At 43.7% G+C, this 20,735-nt stretch overlaps 1 protein-coding gene across 3 annotated transcripts in view; it reads right to left on the reverse strand.

Moving 5' to 3' along the window:
* Positions 1-20,735, reverse strand: part of otofa (otoferlin a) — a 149,074-nt gene that overhangs the window by 8,381 nt on the left and 119,958 nt on the right. For 2 of the 3 annotated variants that reach the window (XM_014145198.2, XM_014145200.2), the window contains exons 18-42: positions 20,182-20,302; positions 19,677-19,777; positions 19,318-19,408; positions 19,094-19,210; positions 18,622-18,774; positions 17,869-18,061; positions 17,469-17,593; positions 17,100-17,234; positions 16,204-16,365; positions 15,479-15,550; positions 13,761-13,880; positions 13,300-13,461; positions 12,961-13,123; positions 12,361-12,536; positions 12,116-12,145; positions 11,842-11,976; positions 11,609-11,684; positions 10,593-10,741; positions 9,384-9,656; positions 9,062-9,189; positions 7,409-7,579; positions 7,129-7,289; positions 6,531-6,673; positions 2,193-2,281; positions 157-255 (exon numbers count right to left, since the gene is read on the reverse strand). In XM_014145198.2, coding sequence (XP_014000673.2) covers positions 157-255; positions 2,193-2,281; positions 6,531-6,673; positions 7,129-7,289; positions 7,409-7,579; positions 9,062-9,189; positions 9,384-9,656; positions 10,593-10,741; positions 11,609-11,684; positions 11,842-11,976; positions 12,116-12,145; positions 12,361-12,536; positions 12,961-13,123; positions 13,300-13,461; positions 13,761-13,880; positions 15,479-15,550; positions 16,204-16,365; positions 17,100-17,234; positions 17,469-17,593; positions 17,869-18,061; positions 18,622-18,774; positions 19,094-19,210; positions 19,318-19,408; positions 19,677-19,777; positions 20,182-20,302 — 3,345 coding nt within the window. The remainder of the gene's footprint in view (positions 1-156; positions 256-2,192; positions 2,282-6,530; positions 6,674-7,128; positions 7,290-7,408; positions 7,580-9,061; positions 9,190-9,383; positions 9,657-10,592; positions 10,742-11,608; positions 11,685-11,841; positions 11,977-12,115; positions 12,146-12,360; positions 12,537-12,960; positions 13,124-13,299; positions 13,462-13,760; positions 13,881-15,478; positions 15,551-16,203; positions 16,366-17,099; positions 17,235-17,468; positions 17,594-17,868; positions 18,062-18,621; positions 18,775-19,093; positions 19,211-19,317; positions 19,409-19,676; positions 19,778-20,181; positions 20,303-20,735) is intronic. The other variant, XM_014145204.2, reaches the window with a different exon arrangement.

Below are 20,735 nucleotides of genomic sequence, written 5' to 3' on the forward strand. Positions count from 1 at the left end.
GGCATGGTGGTTTACTGCGTGCTGATAGGAGGGCTGAGGGAGAGGGGTGGGACTTGAGCAGGGGAGCAGAGTTCTGGTTGTTTAGCTGAGGAAGGGGCGGGTAAGGGAGGGCGAGGGGTTTGTACGAGCCATGCGATGGAATCATATGTGTTTTACCCCTTGACATAGATGTCAGACATCTTCTCTCCTGTCATGAAAGCATCGTCCTCTAGAACTACGTCATCAGTGTTCCAAATAATAACACGCAGCTCAAAGCTAGAGAACAGCACAGCATCAACACACAGGAGAGAGAGAGAGAGAGAGGACAACAAACGAGACACGACAAACAAACACCCAACACACGGAAAACGTGGGAAAAAAAAACAAAAAAAACAATGATTAACGCCAAAAAACGCAGCACGCCACTTTGTCACACCCACGGGGTGATCAGGGCTTAGCGCCACGGCCCTCTGTGGTACCTACCCCCTGACAAATATGTCACTGGACTTTTCCCCAGTGAAGTAATCATCGTCTTCGAGTATTACTTCGTCTGTATTCCATATAACCACCCTGAGCTCATATCTGGCGAGGAGGGAGGGAGGAACACACACAGTTGGACTGCTGTTGTCTGGTGCTAAGTTAGCCTTGGAACATGGCTGTGTGGACTCTACAGCCATGTCCCAGGGCTAACGCTAGATGACCAACCCACTCTAAGAACATACAACGCTTACCACAGAAAACCTGAAATCGCAATTAGTAGGAAAACTACAAGTCCATATGATTTAAGACTTATATATACAGCGCTTCATATTGGACCATAAATAAGATGCAATACTTCAGTCAACCTTTCAGAAAGGAGTTCCTATGTAAAAGTTGTCACATGATCTATCCGTGATGTATAGTATACACCAGAGGTGTGGACTCGAGACACATGACTTGGACTCGAGTCAGACTCGAGTCACAAATATGATGACCAGACTTTGACTTTAACACCAATGACTCGTGACTTGACTTGGACTTGAGCCTTATGACTCGACCTGACTTGATACCCTCCGCGAGCCCAAATATTAAAAATGATGCTATTAAAAAAAGTGTGCAGTGCATCAACTCTTCATTTAACGGATTACAGTTTGAATCGGACAGCAGCCAATCAAATTGTGCCAGCTGAGAAAAAGTTGTGCGTGGCAGTGCAGAGGAACGTCGGCGGGTGAATTCAGATGAAGCCCTTGGAAAGATGATACCCCAAATTATTATTTTCGGATGTAAACGACGCTGTATCAACAAAAAACGGATTGCAACTTGCAAAACATGTGGGAAGAAAATTAAAGACAGAGGCGCAACAATTTCCAACTTTGTTCGACATTTGAAGCTGCACAAAGAACGGTAAGTCATGGCTAATATAGCCGACAGCTATATATCTTATTACTTTACTAGTGTATCATGTAGGCTAACATAACGTTAAATCAATGAGCCTCCACACAGTCAGTCAGTGCGTGAACGTGATCATTGCACCCAAGGTTGAGCTACAACTGGCTAGGCAGTTGGCAGCCTAAATCCTGCCTGATGTTACTGCTGTTCCTAAAACCATTGACATGCGTTAGCCTACTGTAACCACACAGAGAGTGTGTGTGTGTGTGTGTGTGTGTGTGTGTGTGCGTGTGTGTGTGTGTGTGTGTGTGTGTGTGTGTGTGTGTGTGTGTGTGTGTGTTAAGGTCGGGCAATTGTGTACAAGCCTACATCGCCCAATTGCGCCCCATAGTGATCCTCGATAGTCGATCACTAATGGGGGAAGGGGGGGCTGGGGGGTCTTTCTCATGGCTACCCATGTATTTCCATGGAAATATAACGTTTATTTGGAAAGTAATAAATATATAGATATTTTTAAAAGCATTCATGATTTGCGTAAATGTAATATACTAACTATTACTCTTGTTAAAAATATGAAATGGTATTACATATGGTGAAGAGCACATTATGACTTGTTTAGGACTCGAAACTCAAAGTTTAGGACTTGAGACATAACTTGATACTTGACGGTCTTGACTTGAGACTTGACTCAGACTTGCCTGTCTTGACTTGGGACTTGACTTGGGACTTGAGTGCTAAGACTTGAGACTTACTTGTGACTTGTAAAACAATGCCTTGGTCCCACCTCTGGTATACACTGTATCTACACTGACTGAACACTTGCTCTAGCCCCAGACAGGACCTACTTCTTTGGTTTCCGTGGTGATATGTCGATGGCGGGTCCAGGTGCTGGCATGTCCATGGGGAACATGTCTACCCACATCTCAATCCGCCCCTGTGGAGTTTAACAGAGGTCACAAAAGGTTATAACCGCTTATTAAGGATTCATTATCCACTACTCTTAATTATTTACAGACCTGGGTTCAAATACATATGTATTTGAGTATCTGGTATTTCAAATATTTTTTTCTATGTATTTTCTAGAGGTCGACCGATTATGGTTTTTCACCGCCGATACCGGTACCGATTATTGGAGGGCCAAAAAAAAGTCGGTGCCGATTAATCGCCCGATTTTTGGGGGTTTATTTGTAATAATGACAATTACAACAATACTGAATCAACACTTATTTTAACTTAATATAATACATCAATAAAATCAATTTAGCCTCAAATAAATAATGAAACATGTTCAATTTGGTTTAATATAATGCAAAACAAAGTGTTGGAGAAGAAAGTAAAAGTGCAATTGCTCAGAACATGAGAACATATGAAAGAAAGCTGGTGGGTCCTTTTAACATGAGTCTTCAATATTCCCAGGTAAGAAGTTTTAGGTTGTAGTTATTATAGGAATTATAGGACTATTTCTCTCTATACGATATGTATTTCATATAGCTTTGACCATTGGATGTTCTTATAGGCACTTTAGTATTGCCAGTGTAACAGTATAGCTTCTGTCCCTCTCCTCGCTCCTACCTGGGCTTGAACCAGGAACACATCGACAACAGCCACCCTCGATGCAGCGTTACCCATGCAGAGCAAGGGGAACAACTACTCCAAGTCTCAGTGCGTGTGACGTTTGAAACGCTATTAGCGTGCACCCGCTAACTAGCTAGCCATTTCACATCGGTTACACCAGCCTAATCTTGGGAGTTGATAGGCTTGAAGTCATAAACAGCGCAATGCTTGAAGCACAGCGAAGAGCTGCTGGCAAAACGCACGAAAGTGCTGTTTGAATGAATGCTTACGAGCCTGCTGCTGCCTACCACCGCTCAGTCAGACTGCTCAATCAAATCATAGACTTAATTATAACATAATAACACACAGAAATACGAGCCTTTGGTCATTAATATGGTCGTATCCGGAAACTATCATCTCGAAAACAAAACGTTTTTCTTTTCAGTGAAATACGGAACCGTTCCGTATTTTATCTAATGGGTGGCATCCCTAAGTCTAAATATTCCTGTTACATTGCACAACCTTCAATGTTATGTCATAATTATGTAAAATTCTGGCAAATTAGTTCGCAACGAGCCAGGCGGCCCAAACTGTTGCATATACCCTGACTCTGCGTGCAATGAACGCAAAATGACACAATTTCACCTGGTTAATATTGCCTGCTAACCTGGATTTCTTTTAGCTAAATATGCAGGTTTAAAAATATATACTTCTGTGTATTGATTTTAAGAAAGGCATTGATGTTTATGGTTAGGTACAGTCGTGCAACGATTGTGTTTTTTCGCAAATGTGCTTTTGTTATATCATCCCCCGTTTGACGAAGTCGGCTGTCTTTGTTAGGAAGAAATATTCTTCACAGTTCGCAACGAGCCAGACAGCCCAAACTGCTGCATATACCCTGACTCTGTTTGCAAGAGAAGTGACACATTTTCCCTAGTTAAAAGAAATTCATGTTAGCAGGTAATATGAACTAAATATGCAGGTTTAAAAATATACTGCTCCAAAAAATAAAGGGAACACTTAAACAACACATCCTAGATCTGAATGAAAGAAATAATCTTATTAAATACTTTTTTCTTTACATAGTTGAATGTGCTGACAACAAAATCACACAAAAATAATCAATGGAAATCCAATTTATCAACCCATGGAGGTCTGGATTTGGAGTCACACTCAAAATTAAAGTGGAAAACCACACTACAGGCTGATCCAACTTTGATGTAATGTCCTTAAAACAAGTCAAAATGAGGCTCAGTAGTGTGTGTGGCCTCCACGTGCCTGTATGACTTCCCTACAACACCTGGGCATGCTCCTGATGAGGTGGCGGATGGTCTCCTGAGGGATCTCCTCCCAGACCTGGACTAAAGCATCCGCCAACTCCTGGACAGTCTGTGGTGCAACGTGGCGTTGGTGGATGGAGCGAGACATGATGTCCCAGATGTGCTCAATTGGATTCAGGTCTGGGGAACGGGTGGGCCAGTCCATAGCATCAATGCCTTCCTCTTGCAGGAACTGCTGACACACTCCAGCCACATGAGGTCTAGCATTGTCTTGCATTAGGAGGAACCCAGGGCCAACCGCACCAGCATATGGTCTCACAAGGGGTCTGAGGATCTCATCTCGGTACCTAATGGCAGTCAGGCTACCTCTGGCGAGCACATGGAGGGCTGTGCGGCCCTCCAAAGAAATGCTACCCCACACCATGACTGACCCACCGCCAAACCGGTCATGCTGGAGGATGTTGCAGGCAGCAGAACGTTCTCCACGGCGTCTCCAGACTCTGTCACGTCTGTCACGTGCTCAGTGTGAACCTGCTTTCATCCGTGAAGAGCACAGGGTGCCAGTGGCGAATTTGCAAATCTTGGTGTTCTCTGGCAAATGCCAAACGTCCTGCACGATGTTGGGCTGTAAGCACAACCCCCACCTGTGGATGTCGGGCCCTCATACCACCCTCATGGAGTCTGTTTCTGACCGTTTGAGCAGACACATGCACATTTGTGGCCTGCTGGAGAGCATTTTGCAGGGCTCTGGCAGTCCTTCTCCTGCTCCTCCTTGCACAAAGGCGGAGGTAGCGGTCCCGCTGCTGGGTTGTTGCCCTCCTACGGCCTCCTCCACGTCTCCTGATGTACTGGCCTGTCTCCTGGTAGCACCTCCATGCTCTGGACACTTCGCTGACAGACACAGCAAACCTTCTTGCCACAGCTCGCACTGATGTGCCATCCGGGATGAGCTGCACTACCTGAGCAACATGTGTGGGTTGTAGACTCCGTCTCATGCTACCACTAGAGTGAAAGCACCGCCAGCATTCAAAAGTGACCAAAACATCAGCCAGGAAGCATAGGAACTGAGAAGTGGTCTGTGGTCCCCACCTGCAGAACCCCTCCTTTATTGGGGGTGTCTTGCTAATTGCCTATAATTTCCACCTGTTGTCTATTCCATTTGCACAACAGCATGTGAAATGTATTGTCAATCAGTGTTGCTTCCTAAATGGACAGTTTGATTTCACAGAAGTGTGATTGACTTGGAGTTACATTGTGTTGTTTAAGTGTTCCCTTTATTTTTTTGAGCAGTGTATATACTTGTGTATTGATTTTAAGAAAGGCATTGATGTTTATGGTTGGTGCAACGTGTACCTAAGCGATTATATGCAACGCAGGCCAGGCTAGATAAACTAGTAATATCATCAACCATGTGTAGTTAACTAGTGATTATGATTGATTGATTATTTTTTATAAGTTTAATGCTAGCTTGCAACTTACCTTGGCTTCTTACTGCATTCGCGTAACAGGCAGGCTCCTCGTGGAGTGCAATGTAAAGCAGGTGGTTAGAGCTTTGGACTAGTTTACCGTAAGGTTGCAAGATTGAATCCCTGAGCTGACAAGGTAAAAATCTGTCGTTCTGCCCCTGAACAAGGCAGTTAATCCACCGTTCCTAGGCTGTCATTGAAAATAAGAATGTGTTCTTAACTGACTTGCCTAGTTAAATAAAGGTCTAAAAAAATAAACATATATATTTTTTTAAATCTGCCAAATCGGCGTCCAAAAATACAGATTTCCGATTGTTATGAAAACTTGAAATCGGCCCAAATTAATCGGCCATTCCGATTAATCGGTCGACCTCTAGTATTTTCCAATACAGTCCAAAACATATGAGTTTTTGAATGGTTATTTGAAAACCAAATAGTCGACCAAATTGTATTTGAAAGTATTTTCAAATACTTAATTCAAATACTATTTTCAAATACTTGGGTTAAATTCAAGGAAGTGTATTTGAGTATTTTCAAATGCTTTCCAAGTGTATTTAAACTGCTTTTCCTTTTCCCTAAAATATATCTAAATACTTATTTGAAATGCATGTGAAAGTAATTGAGATATTTGAAATAGAATTTGAACCCAGGTCTGATTATTTCACCCTTATTAGGCGTTACATTACATTTAAATCAACTCAAAAGCACTACATTCCATTTAAATCTGTTGGGAAGTTGCAGGGATGAGACAAGATCGTAACTACCAATTGGATATCACAAATTGGGGAGAAAAAAGGGGAAAAAAGTTCTAGATAAACCCTTATAATAAGGATATATAATAATAAAACGTGGATCGTTTTTGAGATATAGGAGTTGGTGTGACCTGTTCGATGCCAGGTTTCTCAGGATGGAGCAGGGGTCTTGTCTCGACGTGTTCTGGGATGAGTTTACAGCCCACCCTAGGGATCTCCTCCCAGTGCTTCAGCACCGTCAGGGCCAGGTGCTCATCTGTCTGCTTCTTTAGACCTGTACATACATACATACATACAGACAGACAGACAGACAGACAGACAGACAGACAGACAGACAGACAGACAGACAGACAGACAGACAGACAGACAGACAGACAGACAGACAGACAGACAGACAGACAGACAGACAGACAGACAGACAGACAGACAGACAGACAGACAGACAGACAGACAGACAGACAGACAGACAGACAGACAGACACACACACACACACACACACACACACACACACACACACACACACACACACACGGTAAATACCAGGTCTCTGGAAATACCAGGTCTCTTAATAAAGCTTGCTCTGTTCAATGACAAAAATGCATCAAATATTAATCAAAGCTTAATAAAGCTTGCTCTGTTCAGTGACAAAAATGCATCAAATATTAATCAAAGCTTAATAAAGCTTGCTCTGTTCAGTGACAAAAATGCATTAAATATTAACAACATACCAGTCTCATCCTCGATCTCTGTTGCACCCATGAAGATACGGTTGGCGACCTTGACCCTTCCCCCAGGGCCATAGTGGGGTCCGTCCAGCTTGCCCTCCTTACAGAGCTTGGCCAGGATCTGGCTTGGCTTCATTGGGTCACGCCACATGTTGTAACCATGCCTACCAAGAACAAACACCACCAGACTGTTATCGATATTTACCTGCTTTTTTTTGTTGTTGAAAATTTGGAGACAGACAGACAGAGGAACAAACTAACAGATAGACAGACAGGAACTCACACAGAGTAGTTGTTAGCGATGCCACAGGTAGCTCTGTGTTTGCTGTAGTAGCGGTTCTCCAGGTCGATCTTGGTCTCACCGATGAGGTCATCAGTGCCCACCAGATCCCAGTCGTACACTGACACAGTCAACATGGACTCCATGGGGAACGTAGCCTCCATGTCAAATGCCCTGAGAAGGATTTGAGGGAGTGAGGCAAATAGAGGAAGGGATGGAGGGGAAGGGATAGACCAAAAAGGATGAGATGAAGAGAGCAGGGATGACATTTGAGATAAGATTCTGATATTGTAGAGTTTAGAAATAAATATTTAACTGTCACTTCACAATGATACACTAATACAAAATACTAATTATTTACAAAACCACATCGTGGACCACTCAAATTGAGTTGAGACACTAAAAACAATCATAGTCAAACATGGGACAGTCGTCATCTATAATACATAACATCATCTATACCAGGGGTCCAGGGAACAGAACTGCAGACCAAAAAATAACAATTTTTTGATGAAGGGAAACAGAACCGGGAACGAAAGTGATCTCTAGTTTTCTGGAACAGAGCCGTTATTTTTAAATCTTGAGAACCGGTTAATAATGCTATTTTTTGTTCCCAAAATATTCCTGATGTCTAGTATATCATTCTTTAATTTGGTGATGTTATAACGCTAATAATAGCCTAAACACATTCCAAGCCCCATCCAATGTCCACCCCTCTCTCTCGCTCTGTCCTCTTCCCATTGTGAAATTTCAGTCGCATCTCACGGCTGCACTTATCTGACCAATCAAACATGTAAACAACTAGCTTACGCATTCCGTACTGTAGCAAGATTCTCTATCCGTGCTAATGGGTTAAATAAATAAATGACTTATTATCTAAAACCTATGTTGATTTCACTGGTAAAACAACAGAAAACAAACCATATGAACTTGTTACTTTTTTGGGGGTTCAAACTGGTCAGAACACTGGAATGGAACGAGAAAAAAAAAGGGATTCTGTTCGGGATGGAAAGTTTGGAAAATGATTTTGGTTCCAGCCCCTGATCTATATACATGTTTGCATAAACAAAAACAAAGCACAGTAGATAAAATGACAATTAGGCACTTATAAACAAATGTCTCCATTGGAGGATAAGGTGGCAGGCTTTGGCGCAGGCATTTACATTATTTTTAGCTGATAAAATGTCACGTCATTTATCATTTTCATCTAGACTGTTAACATTCTCATTTGGTCTGGACAGCGGAAGAAAAATATCATACCTAATGCAATTGTATATCCCACACTAAAGCAAGGCATGAGCTTCTGTTCAGTGGAACCATTGTTACAAAATGTACAAACACGTTTACCTAAGGGAGTCTTTGTGTATCGAGCAGGTTCAATAGCGAAAGGGGCCACTCCACATCAACATTTTCCAAAAGAGCTTTGATATTGCTTGGATAAAACTGTATGTAGAAAGGGTTCTGTCACCAAAGGTGTGTTTAAAAAGGCTCTGGATAACAGCGTCTGCTAAATGACTAAAATGCAAATTGGAAATGGTAAGCTTTTCATAGATGGCGTTGCCAATGCATCTATGCCAGTTACAAGAGTCAAGTAATGCTTCAGTACAATAGCTGAATCAGAAGCAAATTGCAGTCAGTGCATCCATCCACACTCACTTGCCAAAGACAGGGTTGAGCTGTTTGGAGATATAGTTCTCTTTATCCTTCAGCTCTGACTTGCCCAGTTTGATGACGACGTAGGGGTCCGCTTTCCCATTGACATCAGCAGGATGGAGGTCTGTGGCCTGGAACAGAAAGTTGAAGAATGTGGTATAGTTCAGGTTTTTATTCATTAATTTCTTCTTAAAATCTTTTGAACCCTTATTTTACCCCCAAAAAAGTTGACTGAGAATACATGACTAGGTCGCTACGCTGTAGAGCAACAAACTGAGAAAGATTTTGTTTATGGTCAGGGGTTAGAGTCTAGGCTGTTACTCACCCTGACTACGAAGACCCGCACCAGCACATTGATTGGGTCATTGTGTGGAATGCTCTGGAACATGCCCATGTTAGGGTCGAAGCCCGCCTCCCGGGTGAACTCCTCAGACAGAGGCAGCTTGTACATGCACATGGAGCCCTTGAATCTGCCCACGATCCTGTCGTCATCCAGGGCTGCTTCATCGTCATCCCCTGCCTTCCCTCTGTACAGGTTGAAGGTATGGAGCCAGTCCTCAAAGTTATCATACTCTGCCTCCAACTCCTTGTTGTACACCTGGAAAGCACACACACACACACACACACACACACACACACACACACACACACACACACACACACACACACACACACACACACACACACACACACACACACACAGTTTTATAACTGACATTGTGGGGACACACAATTCAGTCCCATTCAAAATCCTACTTTCCCTAACCCCTAACTTTACCCTAAACTTAACCCTAACCTCAACCCCAAAACCTAACACTAGATCCTAACCCTGAAACTAACCCTAGCTCCTAACCCTAAACCTAATTCTAATCCTAACACTAATTCTAACCCTAAACCCCCTAGAAATAGCATTTAACCTTGTGGGGACTAACAAAATGTCCCCAGTTGGTCAACTTTTTATTAGTTTACTACTCGTGGACCCACAAGTATAGTTAAACATGTCCACACGTCACACACACACACACACACACACACACACACACACACACACACACACACACACACACACACACACACACACACACACACACACACACACACACACACAGTTTTATAACTGACATTGTGGGGACACACAATTCAGTCCCATTCAAAATCCTACTTTCCCTAACCCCTAACTTTACCCTAAACTTAACCCTAACCTCAACCCCAAAACCTAACACTAGATCCTAACCCTGAAACTAACCCTAGCTCCTAACCCTAAACCTAATTCTAATCCTAACACTAATTCTAACCCTAAACCCCCTAGAAATAGCATTTAACCTTGTGGGGACTAACAAAATGTCCCCAGTTGGTCAACTTTTTATTAGTTTACTACTCGTGGACCCACAAGTATAGTTAAACATGTCCACACGTCACACACACACACACACACACACACACACACACACACACACACACACACACACACACACACACACACACACACACACACGTATGTTTGTGCCCAGTGGAATCTCTAAGGCCTACTGACCAGCAGCTCGTTCACTTTGGGTTTGCTGGGGCGTTTCTCTGTCCCCTCTCCTGCATGGTGACTCTTCTTCTTGTCCTTGTTCCTGCTCTTGTCTCGGCTCTTCTCCTTCCCCTTGGAGCCTTTTACAGGGAGGTCATCAGGTTTGATATCTGAGGGTGGAGCGAGGGAAAGGAGTGGAGGAGGGGGAGTGGAGGAGGCAGGGGGCAGGGGAGGGGAGTGGAGTGGAGCGAAGGGATGGACACGTTACAGCACTCCAGATATCAATCAGCATGAAAGTTGACATCTGACCCCTCTGGCCATCCATTGCCATGGCAACTGATATCCACGCCATCAGTAATTTCAAATGGAACATATTTGTTATCACAAGAGCCACCTCATCTTTTATTCAAATTCTGGGAGAATATCTTAACAGGAACTCGGTAAACAAGACATTCATCATTTATGTGTTTTACAATTTTGAATTAAAATTGAGTTCATGCTTCATGCTAGTAGATGTATAGATTTATATACATGATTTGTTTGATATGGAATCCTTCATGGTTAAATCAATAGATTAAGGGAGAAAGGGATTTAATACAGTAGAAAAGCTTTAAAAGCAATAGGTTACGTTTCTTTATCAGCCAACTTTCATGGTAGTGCAAGGCAGGCAGGGTTGATCATGCTGGTGTGATGGGTCTATTGCTATGATGTCATGCTTTCCTTCTATTTTAGGTGGGGATGGGTGGTGGGTAATCGGGTGGGGGATCCTAGGGATGAAGGAGGCGAGTGATGAGGGTGTGCAATGAATACAATGCCTTCACATGATCAACTCAACTGGTGCCCTCTCCACCAGTTCGCAAGCAGGCAGAGATAGACACTCTGATCCTATAGCATCCATCTAATAAAAGCATACATCACAGCCATCCACTACTCCCATTCTTATCCACTACTTAGAGCTTGCACAGAATCCTGTCATTCTGAGAGACACGGTAGTCATCCTGAGAGACCATTTGGTGCTCAGCACCAGCAGTGTGTACCTGCTCCCTCTGCTGCTATCTCCTGCTCCTCCCTCTCCTCGGCCTCAGCTAGAGCTGCCTCCTGGGCCCTGAGGATCTGGGAAATCATCAGGATTATTCCCACAACACACACATAGAACTGACTTTATTCTAGAACACTCTAGTAGTCGAATTGGAACTACTCAAACACTATTTACAGAATATAACCATATTCCTACTAGACAGAACAAAAAGCAATATAATAGATGTCTCACCTCCATCAGTGTCTCTATAGAAGCAAAATATTTGGACCACCAGTCCAGCATTCTCTCGTCGGTCTCATCATCCTCCTCCACCTCTCCCTTCTTTTTCTTCTTTTTCTTTTTCTTCTCTTCTTTCGCCTCCTCATTCTGCAGATACGAGAGAGCGTCTGAACAAACAAACAAAAGTGCTACCTGGCATAGTAAATAAATGTTACAAGTGGCAATTGATGTCTGTCCACATTGTGAAGCTCTTTCAAATGAGGAGGGACAGATCCATGCCACTTACCACATCAACTTTAATAACTGCATCAGACGACTACAGGGAGAGGGCCACACAAAACAGCACCAAATTACACACAAATGAAACGCAAAATATATCAATATAAACAAAAACAATCTTCATTTTACACCACACACAGCACCAGAGGTAAAGCCATGAACCTCAATTTCAGTCCTTGAGTGCATCTCTACTTCTGTCCTTTTCATACATCAAAAGAGATACAAATCTGAGACATGCGTGCCAAAGCTTACAGCATCTAACTTGACCACCGTGTCCATTTTCCTGACTGAGGGGTTGGCATCCATGTTGACTATGACATCACCTGTGGGGTGAGAGAGGGTGCGGGGCAGGGTGCGGGAGTAAGGGGAGGAGGGGCGAGATTGGGACCCCCCGTTGGTCAGGACCATGTAGCCATTCATCAGTCTAGCTGGAGGGGGGGTCAGGGTTGTGACCGAGAAGGAATAGGACAGGACGAGAGAGAGAGAGAGAGAGAGAGAGAGAGAGAGAGAGAGAGAGAGAGAGAGAGAGAGAGAGAGAGAGAGAGAGAGAGAGAGAGAGAGAGGCAGGAGAGCAGGAGTGGGAAAAGGCAAGCGCAGAAAGCTTCAAAATAAGTAAAGCAGTAGGAAACACATTCATATTCACACAGGTCGGAGAGGAAATCAGAAACTGTTGAAAAGAATATGGAAGATTAGACTCAGAGAATATACAGTATATCACCAAATGTCCAGTATATACTCAAATAGTATGAATACATGGTATTGGATTCCCCAGAACAATACAAAAAATGTAAAATATTGTAATAGGAATAGAAAGTACTAGAAAAGCGTCTTGCATAGTGTGAGTAGGCCTACCTGTGCTGGCCCAGTTGTTTTGCGTCTTGTCTGGGGGGCTGTAGATGAAGCTTCGTAGGCTGGTGACGGCGTGGGAACCCACCAGGGTGTATCGGCCAAACGCCCTGCAGTCCACAACCCGGATGTTAAGAGGAGGGTGGAGCAGCTCGTTCTCTGGCAGGTCCTGATGGTGCCATGTGGGCAAAGGTCAGGGGGTCACATTTCGAGTTAGGACTAGGTTGTATGAAGTTGCCCTGATCTAAGGTTTAAACATCTGGAACCTATTTTATATGTACAGTACAGTATCTGTTGTCTTTCATTGTCTGAAAGGCCATCAATATTTGACCAGGTTCTACTCACCACCTCGAACCACTTGACCAGTGTGCTGAAGTTGGGGTTCTTTTTGAAGTTCACGATAGGTGCAGACTGGACTCCTCTCCCTGCACACTCTATGTCCACCCTGGGTCTGTCCACCTGTGCCAAATTCACCCTCTTCAGGTCCCGCAGGCCCCAGAACAGAACCTGGACCACAACCCATCACACTGGATCAGACCATTTGAACAGCACCCCCCAGATCTACAAATTATTTGGGGGTTCCGCATCTAACACACTTAAGAATAACTTGTTTTGGGGGTTCCCTTTAGTTTCCCTTACAGGATCTCCACTTCTTGGACTCACAGTAATGATGGAGTTCCTCCTCCTTTAAGTTTCTAGTTTTGGGGTACCTTCTCTTTGTCCTCAAGTTTGGAATACCATCCCCCTATTTGTAGTTTTAGTGCCCTCTCAGAGTGCTGTACCCTAGTCATAGAGTGTTGTCTCACCTCTATGCGATAACGGCTTAGGACAGGTCTGATGCCCATTGGCACAGGGAGGATGGGTCCACGGTCTGAGTCTGTCGGACCATTGATGGCAGGAAGCTCCACCCTCCCCCCTTGCCCAATCTACTCAGGGAAGAGAATTGGGGTTATTTGTAAAAAAAAATATTTAACCTTAACTAGGCAAGTCAGTTAAGAACAAATTCTTATTTACAATGGAGGCCTACCCCGGCCAAACCCGGACAACACTAGGTCAATTGTGCACCACCCTGTGGGACTCCCAATCACAGCCGGATGTGATACAGCCTGGATTCGAACCAGGGACTGTAGTGAAACCTCTTGCACTGAGATGCAGTGCCTTAGACCGCTGCGCCACATACAGTATACACAGGGCCAGTCGTTTTGGTTGTTAAAAAAAAAATGATTGACTGGTATTTCCAGCATTATCCACTTGGTTTGCTGCAGGTAGAAAATCCAAATCATTCAATCAATGTGTGGTTGTGCGCGAGTGTATGGTAAGCCAGGGGAGGCGTAGCTGTACAAATCTTAATTGCACAAAGCCTATTATTTAGCAGGGATTACTATTTGTAGATCAGTGATTCTACTCCTCACTTTGCTCAAGCTGATCCTCTCTAATGGACTCGGAAGTTGTAGCTAAAAATGGGTCAATTAGGGGCAGGTTAAGGGGAGAGTAATTGAAACCAACCATGGAAGTATGTTGTAAGGAATTCGGGGGTATACCCTACTGGGACTTGAACCCGGGTCCAGTGACTATCAAACCTGTCAAGCCAACACCTTAACCATTATACTATTATCTCCCCTTAAACTGCCCCTAATTGACCCATTTTTAGCTACAACTTCCGAGTCCATTAGAGAGGATCAGCTTGAGCAAAGTGAGGAGTAGAATCACTGATCTACAAACAGTATTCTCTGCCAAATAATAGGCTTTGTGCAATTAAGATTCGTAGAGCTAAGCCTCCCTTTGCTAAGGCTAACCCCCCACTGACGCACAAACAGACATTGATTGATTCATTGATTAGAGACAGCTTGCGTCAATTAAAAAACATCTCCTCGGATTTTATACCAGCAGCAAACCTAGTGGATAATGCTGGAAATACCGGTAAAAAAACTCAACAAAAAAACAAACAACCAAAACAACTGTCACAAAGTATTCAAAAAAACAAAAAAATATATACAAATTATACATGTAGAAATGTACAAATTGATATACAACACAGTCAGTATCAGTATTCCGAGATAAAAGTGACCCAGCTGAAGCTGTTCGTTTTTGGACTTAGGACTTAGTTTGTCTGAAGTTTTTAGTTTGGCTTCCTACTTTGGCTTGGATTCTCTTCCTAGTTTTGCAGAGGTACAGCAGTTAGAGAGAATTGTTACAGAGCAAGACACTGAATAGAGATGGATGGGGCAGAAAGGGAGAAAAGCACCTTTATAGAATAAAACACATAGCAGAAGACGGAGGAGGCTGGTGGGAGGCGCTATAGAAGGACAGGCTCATTGTCATGGCTAGAATGGAATAAATGGAATTGAGTCAAGCATGTGGTTTCTATATAATTAATGAGTTTGATACCGTTTCATTTATTCCATTCCAGCTATTACAATGAGCCTGTCCTCCTATAGCTCATCCCACCAGCTTCCATTGGCAGAACACTTAGACTGACCAGAGAGTGACCATAGAGGGATGGGCAGAAGAGTGAAAAGAGCACCTTAATCTGAGGAACTGCAAAGTCATGGACAGCAATCAGAGCCCTCCTGATCTCCTCATCGTCATAGGGAATCTGCAGAGCAGGGGCATGATACCGGAGTATGTAGGTTGGAGGGCAGAATGTAGGGGGGAGTAGGGCGGGGTTCAGTGAAGGACAGAGGGAGAAAAGAGGAGGAAGGAGGGCCAAGGGACCACAGGGTGGGTGTGGGATTAGGAGATGGTGGGAGTAGGAGAGAAGAGGCATAGAGGAAGAAGGAGAGGAGGACACATAAATGTGGGAGAACAGACAATTAGATTAAATGGAAATGGATAACAGACAGATGAAGAAAAGGAAAGACAGAGAGAGAGAGACCTTTCTTTTCTAGATTTGCTGAAGCGTTAGCTAGTCACCGTGTTCCGTGCATAAGGGTGTGCACAACTGTTCAGTAGTTGCATATTCCATGCATTTGGTAAATCGGTAGAAGATCATTTTCTACGTGATTCATTTGTCCATTAACTTCTTGCTTGTGCGTCGGGTGTGTATTTTTAAACTATTTTCATGCTTGTCGCAGGCATGCTCTCAGTGTGTCCTTGTTATGTGTTAGTTTCCTAGTGTGTGTGTGTGTGTGTGTGTGTGTGTGTGTGTGTGTGTGTGTGTGTGTGTGTGTGTGTGTGTGTGTGTGTGTGTGTGTGTGTGTGTGTGTGTGTGCACATGTGTCTATGTGCGTGTATGTGTGATCAGTTTACCTGTAGCAGCTCGAAGGCAGCCAGTAGGTCACCAGCGGTAGAGTTACCACGGTAGATCTGGTAGTACTCTAGCTGAGGGGGGAACCTTGGGGGGCCGTAGTGCTCGTCACACATCTTAGTGATGGGCTTAGCGAATGTCCGACCAATGAACTCTGCCTTGCCCTGGATGCCACCAACGGTAGAAAGAAAAACAAAGGAAGGAACGTGTCTGGGGTGTACTTCCTGTCATGTCCACTGGGGGTCAGTGTAAGCACAGACATAATACTGAAAACAGTGTAAAAAAGCGAGGACTATTCAGAGAAGATGCTACTGTAAGACTAACAAAATACTTAAAAGAAGTCCTACTAGGGGCCATACCCCAATGGGTTCCATCAGTTAATGAGAAGCATGCATGACTATTAGAGTAAACACTTCAACCAAACTAATCAACTACTGTTTCAGCTATCAAACACAACCGTGTCTACAACTACTAACTTCAACCACTACTGGAGGAATGCAAGAGGGACATGCTTATAGCTAAGTCATCGACAGATGGTAAACCTAGTTTGGGAAGGGCCTTTAAAATAGCCTGTCCTGCCTCTTGTATGACTCAGCTAACTAGCTACATTCCTACGCAAACAGAAGCCCAAAGCAGGAGAGGCGCTACTTCAACCTTTCACACTCTACTTAGCCCCAACAGCATCCACCACATGAGGAGGAACAGGAGAAACATGGTAAATGAAGACAGGAACAGATACACAGTAAGGACATATGGACAAACACCGTGTTTGGATCACAGATATCACAGTACTTTGAATCCTAGTATCCTTTGAATCCCACAAAACAATTACTTCTCTATGGGTATAGATAGACCTCTACCACAATGATAGGTCCCCCCTCTCCCTCTAGGGTCGTACCACAGTGTCCTGGTCGTAGACCTCTACCACAATGATAGGTGGGTCGTCTCGTAGCTCGCCGGCCTCCCCGAACAGCTCAACATCATCAAACACCAGCAGCTGATCCCACGTAGGGCACAGAGTCTCACTCAGGACCTAGAAAAACACACACACACACACACACACACACACACACACACACACACACACACACACACACACACACACACACACACACACACACACACACACACACACACACACACACACAGGTCTCTCTTGAAAAATATTTGTCTCTCAACGAGACTAACCTAGTTAAATAAAAGTTTTAAAAAACACACACCAGCACACACCATGTACGCACACACTCACATACACCCTCTCTCTTACCTCAGTGACCTGGCTGTGTGTGGAGAAGAAGACCCTGGCGAAGGGGTCTGACAGGCCACTGCTGTCTGCAGCAAATAGACTCCTGGCCTGGTACATGTGAGCCCTCAGCTGGAACACCTGCTTCACTGCAGCCCAGAGAGAGGACACAGAGACAACACTCACATACACAGGTGTGAGCCATCAACACTTGAGTACGTACTTCAATAAAAGTGTAGAGGGAATGGAGTGTGTAAATATAAAACTTGGCTTTTAAAGGAACTACCCACTGGGCAAGTCAATTCAACGTCTATTCCACATTGGTTCAATGTTGATTCAACCAGTGTGTGCCCAGTGGGTACTTGCCTACTTTAGCTACAGTATATACAGTGCTGTAGGGGGTACAGATTGTAGACAGACTTACTGTTATAAACCAGGCTGATAGGGGGCAAAGACTGCAGACAAGAGCCTGTCCTGGGAGCCTTGTTCTCTTCAAAGCCGTTGGGCAGGCCAGACAGGAAGTCCTTCCTTTGTTTGTTCAGGCCCAGCCACAGGTACATCTCCATCTTAGCCTGCACTGTCCACCCCGCTGGACCAAACCCCTTCTTACCAGGCAGCTGGGGACACAAACGTTACAGCGACGTTATAGGGACATTTTTATAACTTTCATCAGCTATAGTAACATTTTCGTCTTAGCTTGGGTTCTAACGTCACAGACATACAACAGCAACACTAACGTAAATGGACTTTCCTCAGTTAATTGTTTTTATCACAGGTTTTGCACTCATCACTTCATTCTCTGTCAGAAAGTAGGCTGGCCCTCTCTGACATTGCATTCTGTACATTTATAAATCCCTTTTGCAAAAACGGCCACATTACCTAACATTGTTACTAACCTATAGAAGTACGAGAGTCCATACCCAGTCAATCTCGAAATTTTATTCCTAACTTATAGAAAAATCTTCAGAATACCCTACAGTGGGACGCATTGGTGCCTTTCTGGCAATTCACATTGCTGTTAGAGGAACGCTTTACTGAGGAATGTGGTTGTTTTTTTTATGATTGTGTTTGTGGTACTTTTATTTGTGTGTTTCCAATGCTCCTGCCTTGATTGTGTCATGCAGGCATCCCTCGAAGAAGAAGCAGAGGGTGGAGAGAACCAAGAAGGTTCACGTACCCTGAGGAAGACAGCTTTGACCTTGCCACAGTCCTTGCCTGTCTCCTCGTCTACGATGGAGTAGAGGATGTCTTTGGAGGGGATGCGGGCGTAGGCGATACGCTTGTTGTTACTCATCATCCATACGAACACGTCTGGGATACTGTGCTGGGGCTGGAGGGCACAGAGGATACAGGTTCAAAGTGTTTGGTCAATACAGGCTGAAATTCCTGGGCATAACACAAATGACATTGATATCCATAAGGACGCACACTATTTCAACAGTGAATGACATTTTATGAGTGTACAGTTTATTAGATCACAGTGGTGCTCTTAACTGTACAAAGCGATTGGTATTATTATGCTAGTGTTTTATAAGGGAGAGTTAGGATCCACTGGTGGCGGGAGGTTGCTGAACGTTTTTTCTGAGGTTGCCTGTGAATGTGATATATATGTGTTATATAAATAAAGTTGAGTGTAACAGAATCTGTACCTCGTCGGCAAGGAAACGTAGCCTGTGCAGGAAGTTCTGAACCATTTTCAGTTTGTCTCTCACTGTGTTCCTCTTCACCTGGGAGCGAATCAGCTTGGCCTGCTGGCCCATGCTCTCCTATAGAGAAGGATATTACATTATACACATTCCCACCCTCTGCTACATAAGGATAGATTCATAACCATAGCAACTCTCTCCATCACTCTCTCAGAGCAGCGCTGTACCATCTCTCTCATGCAGGACTTGAGTCTCTCTTTGTCCAGTTTGGTTCTGCCTGCCTGGTTCTGGTCCTTGTTGGCCAAAGTGACGAAACGACTGAAAGTAAAAACACAGAGACACTAAAAGAAGATACTTTGTTTGGCATCACTGTGTCTCTGGCTATGGCACTCCAGTCACTGTATATGTAGGATCAAATCAAAATCAAATCAAATCTTATTTGTCAAATACTTACTAAACAACAGGTGTAGACTAACAGTGAAAGGCTTACTTGCAGGTCCTTTTCCAACAACGCAGAGTTAAAGGTAAAAATAAAAAAGTAATTATGAATTGATTATGGGTTGTCGTATCAGTAATGTTATCTCACTTGCAGCCAGTGCTGAGTTCCTCCAGAACCCCTCTGAGTCTGCGCTCTGGATAGGCTGTCTCTGTCTTAATGATCTCCTGCACGTCATTCAGACCCTCCTCCTGTTAAGCACAACACACAAACACAAACAAGGGCATCAGATACAATATACTCTTAGAATAAAAGGTGCTATCTAGAACTTTAAAGGGTTCTTCGGCTGTTCCCATAGGAAAACACTTTGAAGAATCCTTTTTGGTTCCATGTAGAACCCTTTTGGTTCCAGGTAGATCTCTTTGGGTTTCCATGTAGGACCCTTTCGACAGAGGGTTCTACATGGAACACAAAAGGGTTCTACGTGGAACTAAAAAGGGTTCTCCCTGGAACCAAAAAAGGGTTCTCCTATGGGGACAGCCAAAGAACCATTTTGGAACCCTTTTTTCTAAGAATGTAATACTTTGAGTTATTTGGGATTAATTAACATATTATCCTGCACAATGGTGCACATTCAACATGCGTGATTACTGACCAGTTTGTCAGCGATCTTGTCCATGATGTTGGAGTTGTAAAGTCTTCTCCTTTGGTCCTGCCACCAGCTCTTGATGTAAATACACGGCTTCTTCTCAAAGTAGGGCAGGTGGAAGTAGTTCCTAAAGTTTTGTGAAAATCAAATTAAACAACCTTTTCTAGGCTGTGTAGAACAGATGCGATCCTATCAACTCTTATCTGACAGGGGAGAGGAAGAGAGTTGACATTATCAGAGTCCCTCAGAGAATGAGATCAATGGAAACTGATTTCTTTCATATTTCTCTTTTTTTTTTTCATTTTGTACCCTGTATCATATTATTATTTTATCTCCATTATTTTATGTTAGAGTATTTCGGTATACATACTGTATCTTATTCTATGAGTAAAGAAGATCTAGCCCAAGTGGTACCCTGACCTTTTTGAGTTGTGACACCCCATCAGCAAAACAATATTTCTAAGCAGAACTAAGGCTTTAGCTGTGACCCAGGAGGAACTAACGGAACATGACCCAACCACCACTGATGACCCCTGACCCTTGAACCCATGTCCCTCTGA

Source organism: Salmo salar, chromosome ssa15 (assembly GCF_905237065.1).
Source record: "Salmo salar chromosome ssa15, Ssal_v3.1, whole genome shotgun sequence".
NCBI lineage: Eukaryota > Metazoa > Chordata > Actinopteri > Salmoniformes > Salmonidae > Salmo > Salmo salar.